We start from the raw sequence: 17870 nt of genomic DNA, 5'->3' as shown, positions 1-17870 counted from the left end.
CTGTGAGATCAAACAGGGGATGGGGCAAAGGAACATGTGAACAGCAGCACCTGCAGGGACAGGCAGCCACTGCATGTTTGCTCTGTTTCATGGGAATGGAAACAGGTAAGAGTTTACTCTCTGAATAGAGCATTAAAAGGTTTTTTGCAATAAACCATCTTCCTTTGCAGCTGCTATGGGGGATCTGTGTTTTTCATTCATCACTGCTACAACCATCCTCTGAAAAAACTGTATTTTCCAGCTCCAAAACTAATTCCCATTTCCTTTTTCCTGATTTGAAAATAACAGACAAGATAATTATGCAAGAAAACTGCTATAGCAGTAGATTGGTGTTGCTCTATTGTTATAATTTTTCTCTCCACAATATTCTATTGTTACAAGAAAATAGACTAAGGACAGATCCAGTAACAACCCAAATGTCACTAATCTTATGAAATTACTTATTGGAAAAAAATGACTTGTGAATCTTAACAATTCAGTGCTTAGTTTGATAGCCTGAGACTGAATATCAGGTTTATTTCTCTATTCTGAAAAAAACATCCTGACACCAATAATGATACAACTTTTGCAGAAGGTATAAACAACACTGCTGTCATGCCATTTGATTATTAAAAAACTCAAGAAGTTTTTATTACTGTTTTTCAGACGTGGCATTTTCTCATACAAGTAAAATAACTGATTAAAAATGTTTTCCTCTATCTCCAGCCTTTTTTTTTTTTTAAACATTGCTAGTTTCTACAACTTCTACTTTTTTTTGAACACAGCAGTACTCCAAAAAGTTCCAGCTTACAAACCTGACTGCTTCTGGCACCTATATCAACAAAAGCATAGTAGAGAATGACTGCACTTTACAAGCCAAGAGTTCACAAAACCTTTCTCCCCATTTCTTCATTTACAGTGGCTGACAGCTCATTCCACAGTGAGTGTAGCCCAATCTTTCCTCTTTATGCAGGTTTTTTATTTTCTGTAACTATTAGAAGTTGCTAAGTATTTGTAGCATTTCTTTAATTGCCATTTTAAAAAAGGAATATAATATTACAATATAGTATTACATTTATTTTTTTTCCCAATGGTATTACAAGTCAAGGCATTTTGACTTAAAATAAGCTTACTTACCTTCTATTTGTACACTTGACTTATCCACCACCACCTGACACTCAGTTTCATGGGAAGAAACCTCATTGTTGTCAGCATTAGGAACAGGAGATGGTGGAAACTCCTCCTATGTAAAAATAAGACAAAGCTCTCTAAATCATGAGATCACTGTTAAAACAGCCCATGTACCTTGATTACTGCATGACACATTTAGTGTATTAACATCCCAGTCGCATTCAGAATTGTTCACTAACAATTTAAAATAGTAAGTTATAAGATTTGTTTCTTCTCTTGTTTTCTTGGGGTTTTTTTTTGTGTTGCTGTTGTTTAGGGCTCCATGCAAATAAAATCTAAACCTTCCAGTGATCAACAGGAGGTTAGCAAGCATGAGGTGATTAGTTCAAGTACCCTCTGTCACCTTATTTGGGTACAAGAGTCCATGAAATGATTCTCTGTTTGCCCGTTTGCTGTGGCATACCTGATCTTGATTATCAACCACTTATCTACTGTAGGGATGAATGAACCATTAATGAACCACAATTAATATTATCTGGGCTGGTTTGCCCACTGATCACACACCACTGTTCCACACACCCTACTCACCCCCCACCCCTCCTTTTTTTTCCTTCCCCTTCTGTGGTATTTTTGGGGTTTCTCATCACAGGGAGGAAATGATGAATTTGACATCATGTTTTTAGAAGGCTAATTTATTATTTTTTGATACTATATGATATTATAGAATACTATACTAAAGTTATACTAGAGAATAGAGAAAAGATACAGACAGAAGGCTTAACAAGATGAACTAATGAAACAAGATTAACCAATGAAAAATTCCTGACTGGATGTGATTGGTCATTAAGTCAAAACAATTCACATGAAACCAATCAAACAATGACCAGCTGGTAAACAATGTCTAAACTACATTCCAAAGGAGCAAAACACAGGAGAAGCAATCAGATAATTATTGTTTCCATTTTTCTCTCAGGCTTCTCAGCTTCCCAGGAGAAGAAATCCTGGCAAAGGGATTTTTCAGAAAATGTGAAAGTGACACCCTTCCCTCCTCTTACCAGCTGCTGTCTCTGCACCTTGGGCTGTTTTATGGATTCTTTCATGCTTTGGGATCTGTGGTGTATATTCTAAGACTTTACTGTTGCTGGGTTTTTTTGTAGAGACATTTTTAAAGACATTTTTATTGCCTTTTTCCTACTCAGGTATTTCTTACTGTTTGTTAAATTTTTGTCTCATTTTTGATTTAACTTTAAATGTGCCTTTGGAATATTAAGTTCATTGCTCGTTAAGACAATCCAAAATTATATCATACAAAAATTCCCTGGTCTTCAAGAGAAGGTTAATTTCTTTTGTTTGATTCTGAATCTCCCCATTTCTATCTAAGTCTGTGCTCATCAGCACAATACTGAACCAATAACTAAGCTTTCACCATTTAACAGTAAAGTTACATAGTAGATGATTTGTTAAAAGCACTAGTAAGTACTATGCTCTATATAAATTATTGGACATTTTACAAGACTATGCATGATTATTATATACAATAAAATTATGCATGATTAATTATATACAATACCAGTGTGCTCCTAATAACCAGAGACTCTGTGACAACCAACAAACCTACCTAATTCATGTGAGAGTCAATGAATCCCAAAAATTAGCATGTGAAATAAATATTGAATATACATCTAAAGAGTAAGAAGAGAATACAAAGCATCTGAAACATTAACATGCATTAATATATTAAAACATGTTAAAGGAACCAATGCATTTAAAAATCTTACCTTTTTAGTTTTGCAGGGAACAGCATAAATAGCATTGGTGCTAAAGCTTCCTTCCCTTTTCTCATTACTCTGACAGCTGGACTCTGCCTCTTTATCAGCATCTGAAAGATATGTATCCATGTCCTCATCTTCACCATAATTGCCTGATATTTCCAGGGACTGTAGAGGAGATCTGTCACAACCATCAAGTTTCCAGTTAGATCTGCAAAAAGCAATTTAATGCCTGTTTCAGCACTGCCTACTGTTCAAAATAACCCAACACTAGTAAAGAAGAACCATCAGTCTTACAATGCACACAAGTCCAAAGAGACATAGAGACATCTAAGCTTCTGTTAGCTGCAAACAAGGAATGTAGTTGTCTTGCTTTCAAGACAAATTTCAGGAGAAAACACCCTGGAATGGGTGTTTCCTCTAAAAAGAAAGAGCTTCAATAACTCCCTCTTCTTCTGCCAGTGGAGAAAAGGAAAAATGGAGACCAAGGGGTGAAAGAGAAAAAAAACTGGTTATTAATAAAAAAATAAGGGTGCCTGCAAGGGAGAGAACTAGAAAAAAAGAAGAAGAAATGCTAAATATTGAAATTGTGGAACTTCACCATGCCCAGAAACCCCATAGCAGCCTTGGCTGCACTTCCCCCTCAGTGCAGTTATGGCTGCAGCCAGCGGGGGGCGCTGCTGGCTCCCGGGCAGTAGCACAGGTGTGAGGATTCCTCCGTGGCTGCAGGGGGCGCTGCGGCACAAGGCTGGCTGTGTCTCTGATCCGGACAAGGGCAGGCACAGCTGGGACACAGGGATGGAGAAGGTGCTGGCTGTGTCTCTGACCTGGACAACGGCGGGCACAGCTGGCACACAGGGATGGAGAAGGTGCTGGCTGTGTCTCTGACCTGGACAACGGCGGGCACAGCGAGCACACAGGGATGGAGAGGGTGCTGGCTGTGTCTCTGACCTGGACAACGGCGGGTACAGCCAGCACACAGGGATGGAGAAGGTGCTGGCTGTGTCTCTGATCTGGACAAGGGTGGGCACAGCCGGCACACAGGGATGGAGAAGGTGCTGGCTGTGTCTCTGACCTGGACAAGGGCGGGCACAGCCGGCACACAGGGATGGAGAAGGTGCTGGCTGTGTCTCTGACCTGGACAAGGGCGGGCACAGCCGGCACACAGGGATGGAGAAGGTGCTGGCTGTGTCTCTGACCTGGACAACGGCGGGCACAGCCAGCACACAGGGATGGAGAAGGTGCTGGCTGTCTCTCTATCTCACACAGACAATGGTGGACACAGCTGGCACACAGGGATGGAGAAGGTGCTGGCTGTGTCTCTATCTCACACAGACAATGGTGGGCACAGCCGGCACACAGGGATGGAGAAGGTGCTGGCTGTGTCTCCACCTCACACAGACAATGGTGGGCACAGCTGGCACACAGGGATGGAGAAGGTGCTGGCTGTGTCTCTATCTCACACAGACAATGGTGGGCACAGCCAGCACACAGGGATGGAGAAGGTGCTGGCTGTGTCTCTGACCCGGACAACGGCGGGCACAGCTGGCACACAGGGATGGAGAAGGTGCTGGCCGTGTCTCTATCTCACACAGACAATGGCGGGCACAGCTGGGACACAGGGATGGAGAAGGTGCTGGCTGTGTCTCTATCTCACACAGACAAGGGTGGGCACAGCTGGCACACAGGGATGGAGAAGGTGCTGGCTGTGTCTCTATCTCACACAGACAATGGCGGGCACAGCCGGCACACAGGGATGGAGAAGGTGCTGGCTGTGTCTCTATCTCACACAGACAATGGTGGGCACAGCTGGCACACAGGGATGGAGAAGGTGCTGGCTGTGTCTCCATCTCACACAGACAATGGCGGGCACAGCTGGGACACAGGGATGGAGAAGGTGCTGGCTGTGTCTCTATCTCACACAGACAAGGGTGGGCACAGCTGGCACACAGGGATGGAGAAGGTGCTGGCTGTGTCTCCATCTCACACAGACAATGGTGGGCACAGCTGGCACACAGGGATGGAGAGGGTGCTGGCTGTGTCTCTATCTCACACAGACAATGGTGGGCACAGCTGGCACACAGGGATGGAGAAGGTGCTGGCTGTGTCTCTGACCCGGACAAGGGCGGGCACAGCCGGCACACAGGGATGGAGAAGGTGCTGGCTGTGTCTCTATCTCACACAGACAATGGTGGGCACAGCTGGCACACAGGGATGGAGAAGGTGCTGGCTGTGTCTCTATCTCACACAGACAATGGTGGGCACAGCTGGCACACAGGGATGGAGAAGGTGCTGGCTGTGTCTCCATCTCACACAGACAATGGTGGGCACAGCTGGCACACAGGGATGGAGAAGGTGCTGGCTGTGTCTCTATCTCACAAAGACAAGGGCAGGCACAGTTGGCACACAGGGATGGAGAAGGTGCTGGCTGTGTCTCTATCTCACACAGACAATGGTGGGCACAGCTGGCACACAGGGATGGAGAAGGTGCTGGCTGTGTCTCTATCTCACACAGACCATGGCAGGCACAGCTGGGACACAGGGATGGAGAAGGTGCTGGCTGTGTCTCTATCTCACACAGACAAGGGTGGGCACAGCTGGCACACAGGGATGGAGAAGGTGCTGGCTGTGTCTCCATCTCACACAGACAATGGTGGGCACAGCTGGCACACAGGGATGGAGAAGGTGCTGGCTGTGTCTCTATCTTACACAGACAATGGCAGGCACAGCTGGCACACAGGGATGGAGAAGGTGCTGGCTGTGTCTCTATCTCACACAGACAATGGTGGGCACAGCTGGCACACAGGAATGGAGAAGGTGCTGGCTGTGTCTGTATCTCACACAGACAAGGGCGGGCACAGCTGGCACACAGGGATGGAGAAGGCACCTCCATTACAAACCCACAGCAGCAGCTGGTCACTCTGCCCCTCTGGACAGCGAATGGGGCTCTAGCAGGACACCCAGAGCACCAAGCCCGAACGGCAGGGCAGCGTCTCTGGGACAGCAAGCAAGAGGCAGCAGAAACTCTGGAGCTGTAGCTGAACTTTTTACCTCCTGGAAGGGAGGGGCAAAACAGCTCCAGTGCAGGGAAAAACCCCGGAGCAGCAGCTGGGGCACCACGGAGGGCGCTGGGCAGCAGCCCTGGCTCCCAAAGATGGCAGAGAGACTGCCCAGGACTGCTCACTGGCACTGGCTGGTCCCTATGCCTGGGCTGTGCAGAGGCTATGGGCAGTGCCAGTGGGAAGCAGGGTGTTCCCAGTCCTGGCAGGCAAACACTGGCTCTGGCCTTCCCAACAGCACAGCAGCAAGCAAGGCCAGGCTGGAAAGATCCTCAGTCACAGTGCCAAAGCAAAAATAACAATAATATAAATAAAAAACAACCAACCAAAAACAAAAACAAACAAAAACCCCCAAACAACCAACCATATAAAAATCCAAACCAAAACCAAAACAAAACAAAAAAAACAAAATAACCTGACAACCAACTAACCAAGAAAACCAACAAACAAAAAAAAAACCACCAAAAACAAGCAGGCAAAACCCAGAGAAACAGCAGGATCCCTGGTCAGCGTGTCCAGTGGAACAAGCCCTCACCCTGCCCCAAACTCCCTCCAGACACCCCGGCTCAGCTCCATTCATTGCAACAGCCCCAGAGCCAGGGAGGGTGGGGGCTGAAGCAGGGACAGCAGCCACCCTGGGCACAAACCAAACCAAACAAACCAAAAACCCCAAGGGGTATGGGATAATAAACCATCTCCAAGACAGTGTCTATGTGTATACTCTAAAACAGATAATTAACACTGGTACCACCTTTTCCTCTCTATCTTAAAATGACAGATTAGAGACAGTTCCTAATTCTACCAAAAACAGTTTGAAATAATCATTTTAGCACAAAGGAAATGTCTTACATGTAATTCAAGTGTTTCCTCAGCTCATCACATTCTGTAAAATTGATCATCATTTGACAGAAATAGTATGTGATTTTAGTTGTGACTGCTGTACAATCAAAATGTGCCTCCCTGAAGATTGTATGTGTGACACCACTTTACAAGAAATGGAATAAGGATTGCTGGACAATTCAGACTGAATTTATGATGTGGTAAGAAAAAATAAGTAGCTGCAACAGCAGGAGCTTGCTGTCACTCTGGTAAAATTGTTCATTGAGAGATTCCAAGGTATCATTTCTCATCACAATTTGAGGTATCAAACCAGAAAGCATACACTACCCTATTCCGAGCTCCGTGACTGTTGCATATGGCTCGAGACATTCTTGTTCCAAGTAGGTGGAATCACTTTCAGAAAGGGATCTCTGCCGAGGCTGAGGAATAGCAACAGTGCGTCCTGTTAGTGCTGTTGAAAGGATTGCTGCTGCTAGAGCAGACCTGGAAGGAAACAGAATAAAGCAATGAAGCAATACTGATGCATTCTCTGTGCTCCACTTCATAACTTTGCCTTTGCAAAATGTCTTCTCTATTTAATCAAAGCAAAATGTTCACAGTTAACAGGCATAAATACCACTGAATGCTGTGGGACTGGTTATAAACTATAACCTCCCAAAGTAAAGCACAAAACAGTAATGCAGCTACCCAAGAATAAGATACAATATCTCTTGGTTTTCCCAAATCACATGCGTGAAAATCATGGAATATACCGAGTTACTTTCCCAAAATTCACTGTAAATCAATCATTTACAGTATTTAGCACTCACTTTAGCCATAACAATACTGCCTTGTGTTGTGTTGAAAGGTCTTCCATGTTCTGCTATTTTGTCAATATTATTCCCTACTCTAAACCTTTTACTGATGACTCTGAAGTTGTTAATAAATGTTGGCACACTACAAACCAGGACAAGCAAACACAAGTGCCTATTTGTGTGATGCTGTGGAGTACAGAGAAGGGTATGATGAAAAGGAAAAATAAGTAGTAACTAAGAATAAAGCAGTGAAATGCTGAGGACTGCAAAATGAATGACAAGAACTTGAGGCCAAAAAGGAAGAAGAAACTAATTAGAATTAAGTAGGAATGTTACAGACACTAAAAGACCATGAAAAACAACCAGAATGCAGAAAAAACATAGAATAAAAACTGTAAGAAACTACAACTTAAAAGAAAAATATTTTGCATTTTTCCAATCCAGCGTGGTGTTACATGCCAGTTTTTTAAGTCCCTGGTATGGTAGCAAGGTTTAATTTATGTTTTTCTAATGACCTAACATTTCCTGACTCACAGCACTCATGCTGCTGCAGTCCTACACTCTACTGTAGCAGCCAAATTTAAAATTCCACTAAATTTAAAGAGTCCATTTGTCTTTAACTGACTCAGACAAGTCACATGTTCATAACAGTTACTGTCCTGAATATTCACCATGCTTGGGAGTGGGGAAAAAAGTTCAGAGTGAGAAACTTCCCCCCTTAAAAATACATTCTTTTTATGAAAAGTTTTGTAAATATTGTAAAGACATGCAATTCTTCTAATCAGACTTTTCTAGTATGGTACAATACCTGATGAAACAACAAAAATATTAAAAAAAAAAAGAAAAAAATAATTTTAAAAAACCCCAAAAACCAACACATACCTGGGCCTTTCTGGAGAAGGGTTTGGACTACGAGGGGGAGGGGTGCGGGGAACTGCAGGTTTAGGAGCTATGGTAGCAGCAGGGACCAGGCCATGAGCTATATGTTTCTAAATGATGTAAAATAAAATTAGTTGACAATGATTTTAAGGATTACAATGAGAAAAAACACAGAACTGAATGTGCACAGAAACTAACAATGCAAAATAATATAAAAAGGAAGAACAATTACATGCAATTAATGTAAACAGAAGACTTGAAATGGCATTTCATTCCCCTTAAAGTCAGAACACCATGTAAAGCTGGCAAGTTCATTTAACAATTATGAACAGCTGCTCTAGAAGGTTAGAAATGTAATTTACATGAGACCCATGAATGTACATTTTCTATCCACTACATCACAATTTGCAAAACAAGAATTTTAACTTACTGATCTTTTTCCTATAGATACACAAGAAAAACTGGACTATAAATAACTTTTTTCAAAATATCAGAATGCTGCTTCAAACTAACAATATTAGTCCCTTTCTTCTACAATTTGTCAATTCTCAGTCACAGCAGTATGAGATGGGGGAAAAAAAACCCTACCACTAAGTCTTGCAGTCAAAGGCTCAACCTTAATTATAAAAAAACCAAAAAAACCAATACATTTTTTGATCAGCAAGCATAGTAATTTTTTTTAAAAATGGTATAACATTAAATACCAGCTCAGAAAAACTGGGACCAGAGCTCCTACAAAAGTATTGTGAAGGGAACTGGATACTGGTTGAGGTTGAAGGGAGCTCTGGAGATTGTCCAGCTCAAGTTCCTGCTCAAAGTTGGGTCACCCACAAGAGGGTTGCTTGGTGTCCTGTCCAGTCACATCTTGTGTATCTCCAGCCTGGATCAGTGCTGAGCCACCTCAGTATTTTATTATTATGTTTAAGATAAATTGTCTGTGTTTGAGTTTGTGCTCATGACCTCTTGTTCTCTCTCTAGGCATCAGAAAATACTATGCCATAATAAAGTCCATCACCTTTGGGCAGATGTTACTTTTCTATGGAGTGAAACAGTCTAAGTTCCTGCTATTTCTCCTACAGATCTTTTTTCCCCAATTATTCTTTAATTCACTTCTCCAACAGGAGAATGAAATGCGGACTGGGAAATATTTGTGGTTTTATATGAGGTCACATCAAATAATTAAATGGTGCATTAAAAGACTGCCTTTTTACTCAGTCATGCAAACACACTGCTCCCTAATTCTGCATGTCTGTCTGGCATGCATCATTTCGTGTACTGCAGGCTGTTGACTGCAGACACGACTATGACTGACCCTACTAAGAGTACCAGGGAACACAGCTGAAGTAAAAGTCATCCCATGGTAAAAATATGACAACAACAGAAGATCAATACTTCTACTGCAGTAATAAACAAAAATTCAGTTAGTTCAAGTACGCTGGAAGAGAACACCCGCACAACTGCTGACAACCGCACAGCCTTTGTCTGCTTTGGGCCGCCGATCAGAACTTTTAGCACTTGACTTTACAGCACCGAACGGAGCTTGGAGGATGGCCCCGGCAAGGGCCGGGAGCGAGCGAGCGGCGCTGCCAGACCGGCCAGCGCGCAGGGCTTCCCGGAGCCAGGGGGGGAAAAGGGGAGAGAAAGGGGGAGAAAGGGGAGGGGGAAAGGGGAGAAGGGGGAAAGGAAGGGGGGAAAGGAAGGGGGGAAAAAGGAGAAAGAAAGGGGGGAAAAAGGAGAAAGAAAGGGGGGAAAAAGGAGAAAGAAAGGGGGGAAAAAGGAGAAAGAAAGGGGGGAAAAAGGAGAAAGAAAGGGGGGAAAAAGGAGAAAGAAAGGGGGGAAAAAGGAGAAAGAAAGGGGGGAAAAAGGAGAAAGAAAGGGGGGAAAAAGGAGAAAGAAAGGGGGGAAAAAGGAGAAAGAAAGGGGGGAAAAAGGAGAAAGAAAGGGGGGAAAAAGGAGAAAGAAAGGGGGGAAAAAGGAGAAAGAAAGGGGGGAAAAAGGAGAAAGAAAGGGGGGAAAAAGGAGAAAGAAAGGGGGGAAAAAGGAGAAAGAAAGGGGGGAAAAAGGAGAAAGAAAGGGGGGAAAAAGGAGAAAGAAAGGGGGGAAAAAGGAGAAAGAAAGGGGGGAAAAAGGAGAAAGAAAGGGGGGAAAAAGGAGAAAGAAAGGGGGGAAAAAGGAGAAAGAAAGGGGGGAAAAAGGAGAAAGAAAGGGGGGAAAAAGGAGAAAGAAAGGGGGGAAAAAGGAGAAAGAAAGGGGGGAAAAAGGAGAAGAAAGGGGAAAAAGGAGAAGAAAGGGGAAAAAGGAGAAGAAAGGGGAAAAAGGAGAAGAAAGGGGAAAAAGGAGAAAGGGGAAAAAGGAGAAAGGGGAAAAAGAAAGGGGGAATGAGGGAAAGGGGAGAAAGGGGAGAAAGGGAGCTCGGCGTTCCTGAAAAGCCAGGCAGGCCCGGGACTGAGGGAAAGGAACGCACCAGCCCCCAGACACCATTTTTTCTTGCTTGGGCTTGATTTTTCTCCCCGATTTTCACTTTAAAGTGCTCAGCGATCACCGGCATCGGCCGCAGAAGCCACCCCCCGCCCCAGCGGCGCACAGAACCCCGTGTCCTGCTGTCCCCGCTCACGGTAACGGAGCCCCACGCCAAGGGATGCGATACTCACGAAGGGGCCCCTGCGGCCTCTCCTGAACAGGAACGCCATCAGGACGGGACGGCTCCAACCACCGCCTCACGGCCGCCTCCTCGCCGCGTCGGACGCTTCGCCTTCGCGACCCGCCTGGAAATAAGGCCACGGCGGATTTGCTGCGGGCCCGCGCTCCTCCAGTCAGCTCGGGCCTTACTCACCCTGGCTCGGCCATAGCAACAGCTCCGGGTGCGGCCCGCCCTCCGCTCCTCCGCCCCTCCTCTCCCCCTCCGCCCGCGGCCTGCCGAGCTCCCGCTGCCGCCCCCTGGCCCCGCTGCCGCCCCCTGGCCCCGCTGCCGCCCCCTGGCCCCGCTGCCGCCCCCTGGCCCCGCTGCCGCCCCCTGGCCCCGCTGCCGCCCCCTGGCCCCGCTGCCGCCCCCTGGCCCCGCTGCCGCCTCCTGGCCCCGCTGCCGCCCCCTGGCCCCGCTGCCGCCCCCTGGCCCCGCTGCCGGCGCGCCCTTGGCTGCTGCGGGCGGCTCCTGTGGGCCGGGCAGCGGCCCTGCGGCCTCTCCCCGCTCCCCAGAGCGGGCTCCGCCGTGCCCTGTGTCTCGGTGTGCGTGTTTGCGGCGGTACCGGCTCGCCTGTGGTGCTTGTCCTTTAGATCATGCCTTAGCCTCCAAGGCTCTCAATTCCCCTTAAAGTCAGAACACCGCGTAAAACTGGCAACCTTGAAAAGAATCTCTCCCACCTTTTAGTAATTGGTCTGGAGACTTCCACCAGCTGAGGGATGGAGAGGCCTCTGGAGTCGGCTTTGTAATTCAGGAAGATTTCCTCCAAGCAAGTTGGATGAAGGTATGCAAAAGGCAATGTGGGTTTTTTCACTATCTGTGTGCTTGAATTCAGGCGTTTTTCAGACTGAGCAGTAAATCTGAAAGTGAAATTTGCAAGCCAACACAACAGCCTGTATTAAGTGACCAGAGTTGCTGACCGATTTTGATATGTTCACCTTACCTGTAAGGAAGCTTAAGGAAGGAGATCGTGTCTCTTCCAGAATATTGCATCCTAAATTTATTATTAAAATTTATAAGCTTGGAACAGGTTTGTAAAATGTGTTGCTACTTTTCCACATTTCTTCCTAGGGTGTAACTGCTACTGAAGGAGGATTTTAAAGGAGGTCTGATGACAACAAAAGCAAACGCCCCGGTGACAGCAGGATCTATAGCTGTCCCTTACGGGCATGTGATTGGAAATGAGAAGTGGAGAGGGTCAGAGCTAGCCCAAAGGCTACAAGGTAAGCACAGACTGGAAGAGGAAAAGCAAGTCAGGCAAAACATTCCCCTCTATTGCCCAGTAAGGTTGAGAACAGCTGGAATGTGCTTTACTCTGTGCCTGACTGGTCCCATATCTGTGGTATGGACCATGTTAGCAGGCTGAAAGATCCCGTTTGTTTGTGTTATATCTGAGCTGTGTGATCAGCTCAGTTTTCAGAGCACTGCAGGGAAGCAGCAGAATCTGCTGTTGTGGGGCTTTGCAGATTTGCATCTCCACTGAGCTCCCTTGAATTTACATCTATACTCTGCTGCCGTCCTGCTGGCACAACAAACTAAATTATGATGCTCCCTCCAGAAAAGCATGTGATATTTTTGTTCAAGTCCAGAGTTTACTGAGCAGCTTTAGTACTTTTAAATCTGTAGATTGGAACTGCTATTTATCTGCATTGCTAAAGACATCACACAGTAGTTCAGACTGCTTGTAATAGATTTACTTAAAGGGAAAACAGGCTTTTTATAAAGTTCATTATGAAGTCACTAGAATTACTGACACTTTAGGAAGGCTGTGCTGTGAAATAATTGTTAGTATATTTTTAACTACTGTATTTTTTCCTCTAACAATCTCACCCTAAGGGAAAGTTAGACTCATCTTTGAAGATGCCTTGGGACTGGTGGACTTTCATCTTTCAAACAGAACTTGCATTTTACTTGTTTCTGAAGCAGATTTGGTTGCAGGGGATGAATTCAAACGAAGATTGGTTAGGTTTAGAAATGTAAGTGCTATATAAAGAGAAAAGTTTTCACTTGATACTTGTTTACTCCATGCTTCTGAAAACATTCTTCTTGTGGGTTTGTTTTTGGTTTCTTTTTAATTCCATTGGAGATGACCTTTTGGGATAATTTTCACCTGGGAACTGAACAATTCTGCAGCTCTATTAAACCTCTGTCCTGTTGCTGCAACCTATATTCTTCCTCTGATTTGCTCAGCTCATACTTGAAAGAATTTCTCTCTGTTACATTGCATTAACTTGTCATTAACAAGGTTTTTCCTAATACCTTTTTCCTTTCAATACAGGCCAGCAGTCTGAGGGGAATTATAATCGTAGAGAAAACCCCAATCAGTGATCAGTACTACCTAGGAGTACAAAAACTTGTTGTACTGGAACTTGGCATGGTGTTGCTTCCTGTGGCAAATCAAGGAGAAGCTTCTCAGCTTATTATTCAACTAGTAAGTTTCTCTATTAAAATATGAGATGTATAGCAAAGCAGGTAGGTCTCCCCAGTAAAATACAAAGGATCTTAAAGGAGTACAACATCATTTGAATGTAAGGAATAAATCTTCTGCAACAGTGATACAGTAGTAGTGTTCAGTGGAAAGAAGGCTCATTTGGGAACAAAGAAAAAAGGCTGAAGAATATGATCCTGGATTTTTTAAATGTAATCTTGTATGAGGTGCCACTAGGTAGCATTAGGCAAATGTCACTATCAAAATCAACTTGAGACTTTGCTTTCTCTCAGGCCAGGGAAACTGTTTTAAAACTGTTTCTTTTTACCTTTTCTCTGAGTGCATCCAAAAGGTGACAGAAACAATTGTTTTCATTTGTTGTTGCTATTAAGGAACTGTTGGTTTCTTAGAAAGGTTTTGTCGAACTGCATCCAGTAAGGGAGCACACCTAAGGAGGGAGCTCGTATTTACAACTTCCTGGCGATTGCACTCAAGTGTGGCGATGAAGCCGAGCAAGCCCTGCCCGCAGGGCTCTGGGAGAAGCGCTGGGTGTCGCTGACAGCTCTCTTTGGCTGCAGGTGCGGGAGCAGAGCCGGGATCGCGGCTCCAACCCTTTCCTCGGCAAGCAGCGCGCTCGGCCGGCGGAGCCCGCGCTGCTCCAGGCGCTGCAGCACATCCCCGGCGTCGGCAGAACAAAAGCTCTGCTCTTACTGCAGCGCTTCGGGAGCATCCATCGCCTCTGCAACGCAGACATCCGGGAGCTCGAGCAAGCAGTTGGACAAACAGTAGCACAACAAATTTATACTTTTTTACATTCCTGATGTGCACGTGCAGTGGTGTTTTGCAGAACAAAAACTTGGGATTTTTCTTCTAAAAGTTTGGTTTTAATAATCGCATATTATGTTGATTTCTGTAATCATAGCTAGCAGCAACTAGACTCTGTACTTTGCATCTGTCTGGAACAAATAAAAACCAAGAAAGCTGTCTTTTTCAGCATCAGTCTTAAAAAATGGAAGAACAATCTGCTTGCTTACTTTGGTCTTCCAGAAGAAAACCACCATATGAATATGTGCACAGTAACTTCTCAGTAACTGGAAATACATTACATGTGTTTAAAAAGTTAGCATATATTGCTTTTTAGTAACAGTTTTGACTTACAACTTTTTGGAGTTTCTTTGGAAAGTCCTACTGGAAACACATTTGACTTCACACTAACTTATTTCTCTGGTCACCCCTCCAGTTCACAGGGTGTTAACAAATTTATTCCCATGTGTCTGATATCCAAAATACTGGTTAATTCATGTTGTCCTTCTGAATATAGGTTGGCATACTAACAATAAATTACAAAATATTTTGATAAATTACAACTTCTAATATGGTAATTATACTATCAATCATACTATTATATATCAATAATATGGGAAGCTTTAAAAGAAATTCCTAATTCATACTACTCTTCCAGTATTAATATTTTGAAAATCTGTTTGTAAAGAGAATTGGTTTTCCTGATATCTTACATTTTATTTTAAGTTATATTTTTATCCTATTTTCTAAGGGTAAAATTGCCTTTTTCCTTGAGGAGGTGTGTGAAAAGCATCTCTCGTACCATTTGGGAGTTTGGACCACAGCAGGAAGACAGCTGAGTAGGATTTTTCATTCCCTGGTGTGGGAGCCTCTGACAGTCCCCTCTTACACTGGTTAGCATGGACACCAGGTGGACCTGCTATTTATATTGATTCTGCACTTGGGATGAAAACTTGTCTGTAACTTAGACATATTTATTTCATTTAGTGAATAATAAACATCAGAATTTCCAAAAGTAGAGGAAAATATACTACTATTTTTTTTTTTCAGGCAACTAGGGAGTACTTTAAGATTCTTTATACAGGGGTTTGCTCAGATTTTATCCCTCTAAGGTTTGTCACTTTGCTATGAAGCGTGGATTTCACACCTGGTACAAAAATTCCTGTGGCCTGAGCAAGAACATAAGGCACACACTCCTTTCACTGCTAGTTGAGTTAGCTGTTGGCTGCCACTCAGTGTAGAACAGAAAACTGAGAGTATTTGTCTGGCCCCGGAGAGGTCCACATTTTTACTTGAATTGAGGGGTGTGTTTTAAATTTAAAAAGCCAAGCTCTTCTCAAGGACAAGTGAGTGTGATGATGGGAAGGGAAAGACAATTATTTAGGAGCTAAGAGGGAAAGGATTTCCAGGAAGACTATCATAGTGGTTTAAGAGAAATGAAGAGCTGGAAGGGTGATTGCTGTGACTTTGCTAAAGTTTTGGGTACTTGGATAGCAATTCCAGGACCCAGGCAAAGTAAATCTCATCTGTATGGAATACTGTGAGGCAGGGCTGTGCAGATCAGGGTCTGCCTGCTGCTGCTCGTGTGGGTAAAAGAAGCACTGCTCCCAATACACCTAAAAAGTAATTGCTGAGGACAGGCAAGTCACAAGGAATTTACAACCTATTTTTTATGTAACCTTTACAGGGAACTCTTGGTAAGAAGTTGGTTTTAAACTTAGTTGATATTGTGCAATACAGGAACTTTTCTTAAACATTTCTTAGGTCTCTGTAAGCAACATTAGAGAAACACACAAGAGGTATGGCAACAGTAAATAGCAAAAACCTGTTAATTATGCTTTATCATCCAAGCTGCAGCAGAATTAAAAAGCTACTAGTAAATGGCAGCATCTGATTTTTATTCTTAAATAAGGGTCATTAAGATATTTACACGTACTACATAAGAAGTTAAAAATAAATGACAACTTTAAGGTTTACACCAAGATACAGATTTTTGTGTAGATTTTAAGTATCTATCTACTCTGTAGATGGCAAAGTTAACTAACACTACAGTGTTAGCAATTTTCAATTAATTTAAGGAAACAGAAGAATCTCAAAGAAATGCTCACCAGTTATTTTTTGTTCCCCTCCTTACTATTGATACAGCTTGTTCATTAATTTTTAAAAGGGCAGAAGATTTGGTTTTTTGCTTGATGTGATAGTAAATAAATATCCTGCCACTTAGCACAAGTTCTTCTTTTATCATATTTTAAAGCATCACTGCAATTTATGTGCCCTTGAATCAATATATTATATTATGTCCATTTTGAGATTTGTTTCACAGCTATCCATTTTATCAAGACAAGTGAGATACAAGTCTTAAGGTAAGTAAGTTAACTAACATTTGGAATAAAGCCTGTTTTTCACAATTGAATCAACAGGCATTTAAAATGTTACCTAAACCAGAAAAAGAAGAGAATAAAAGCCTTTTGGAGTTCAAAAGACCTTTTAAATTTTCAGCCTTGTAATTCTCTTCCAGAATTAAATGACCTGTTCAGTAGGCTACACCTAGTACTGTGAGGAAACACCTCTGCATAAAAACACAACTCCATGACACTGCTCCTTGACACAAGACTTGTTTCTCAGGATAATAATATATTCCCTCTCACCTGCGCTTTGTTAAGATAATTTTTCAAAGTAGTGTTAAATGATTTATTGATTCTAAACTTTAGGAGCAAAATCATTCTTTAATTTGTCCCCTATTATTTTGCATTCAGCATCAAGTTTGTAATAAATAACTCCTATCTAGCATAGTTATGACTATTTTTATGAAAAATCAGTCATAACTGTATTTTGAAACCCCAAAGGAGTCAGGTCCTCATGTAAGCAATTCTAGAATATACATCTTGTTATTGCATACCTCCCAAAGGACTTCATTCTAACCTTCAAATACTTCAGTTTTACAGTTTCTGCCAGCTTCTGAACACAAGTGGCTCAATGCACAGCAAATGAAGTCACCAGCATTTGTCTGAGTTTATACATACATATGTGAAGATAAAACTGATCAATATTTTTATCGACATTTTAAACAAAAGTCACATTAACAGATACTTCTGAAAGATTCAGTACAATGAACTCTCTGTATTGAAAAGTGTGAAGGGAGAAAGCTTCTTCTTAATCTGAGAACTTCCAGCCACAGCTGAAGGAAGGCAGAGTGTACTTGCAGCTTTCTGTCTGTTTTTAGTTCCCCAACTTAGAAAAGGGAGTTTTAGGGGGGCTTTCTTGGTCTGATCAATTTTATCCTCGTCCATGGCTAAACAGATTAAGGAGTATGTCTTCTGCATTCCCATAGAGTAGGTTGCACTCTTGCTATGCTGTGGGAAAAAGAGAAGCATTGTAAGAATCAGTCATCCAAAATGGGTCAAAATTTTGAGAATAACAAAAGGTTACTGTGCAGACAGTTTTCCAGGGCAGACTGCAGCAAGCTTTCTGTGCTAATGACGTTGCTAACTGAGCACGAGGCCCTTC

At 43.3% G+C, this 17870-nt stretch overlaps 3 protein-coding genes across 8 annotated transcripts in view; 1 reads left to right on the top strand and 2 right to left on the bottom strand.

Moving 5' to 3' along the window:
- CEP89 (centrosomal protein 89) overlaps window positions 1-11327 on the bottom strand; it is a 35808-nt gene extending 24481 nt beyond the window's left edge. For 4 of the 6 annotated variants that reach the window (XM_059856974.1, XM_059856975.1, XM_059856971.1 and 1 more), the window contains exons 1-5: window positions 11103-11327; window positions 8455-8561; window positions 7106-7261; window positions 2889-3090; window positions 1117-1222 (exon numbers count right to left, since the gene is read on the bottom strand). In XM_059856974.1, coding sequence (XP_059712957.1) covers window positions 1117-1222; window positions 2889-3090; window positions 7106-7261; window positions 8455-8561; window positions 11103-11141 — 610 coding nt within the window. In that variant the 5' untranslated portion in view covers window positions 11142-11327. The remainder of the gene's footprint in view (window positions 1-1116; window positions 1223-2888; window positions 3091-7105; window positions 7262-8454; window positions 8562-11102) is intronic. The other 2 variants (XM_059856973.1, XM_059856970.1) reach the window with 2 other exon arrangements.
- Window positions 11328-11528: 201 nt separating this feature from the next.
- FAAP24 (FA core complex associated protein 24) lies at window positions 11529-14580 on the top strand. The gene is made up of 5 exons (XM_059856978.1): window positions 11529-11915; window positions 12203-12354; window positions 12968-13107; window positions 13410-13562; window positions 14138-14580. Exons 2-5 carry the CDS (start codon window positions 12243-12245, stop codon window positions 14378-14380), a joined length of 648 nt encoding a protein of 215 aa, XP_059712961.1. The 5' UTR covers window positions 11529-11915; window positions 12203-12242; the 3' UTR covers window positions 14381-14580.
- A 1660-nt stretch (window positions 14581-16240) lies between these two features.
- Window positions 16241-17870, bottom strand: part of RHPN2 (rhophilin Rho GTPase binding protein 2) — a 29789-nt gene continuing 28159 nt past the window's right edge. The window contains exon 15 of the mRNA XM_059856977.1: window positions 16241-17716. Coding sequence (XP_059712960.1) covers window positions 17465-17716 — 252 coding nt within the window. The 3' untranslated portion in view covers window positions 16241-17464. The remainder of the gene's footprint in view (window positions 17717-17870) is intronic.

This window comes from Haemorhous mexicanus, chromosome 12, assembly GCF_027477595.1.
Source record: "Haemorhous mexicanus isolate bHaeMex1 chromosome 12, bHaeMex1.pri, whole genome shotgun sequence".
Lineage (NCBI taxonomy): Eukaryota > Metazoa > Chordata > Aves > Passeriformes > Fringillidae > Haemorhous > Haemorhous mexicanus.
The sequence above is the reverse complement of the archived record's forward strand: the minus strand, read 5'-3'. Positions and strand labels throughout refer to the sequence as shown.

Excerpts from the sequence above, each read along its gene's own strand:
- FAAP24 (XM_059856978.1), top strand. The coding sequence starts at position 12,243 with ATGACAACAAAAGCAAACGCCCCGGTGACAGCAGGATCTATAGCTGTC. Across the intron at positions 13,108-13,409 it reads GATTGGTTAGGTTTAGAAAT|GCCAGCAGTCTGAGGGGAAT; the intron begins GTAAGTGCTATA and ends CTTTCAATACAG. Across the intron at positions 13,563-14,137 it reads CTCAGCTTATTATTCAACTA|GTGCGGGAGCAGAGCCGGGA; the intron begins GTAAGTTTCTCT and ends CTTTGGCTGCAG.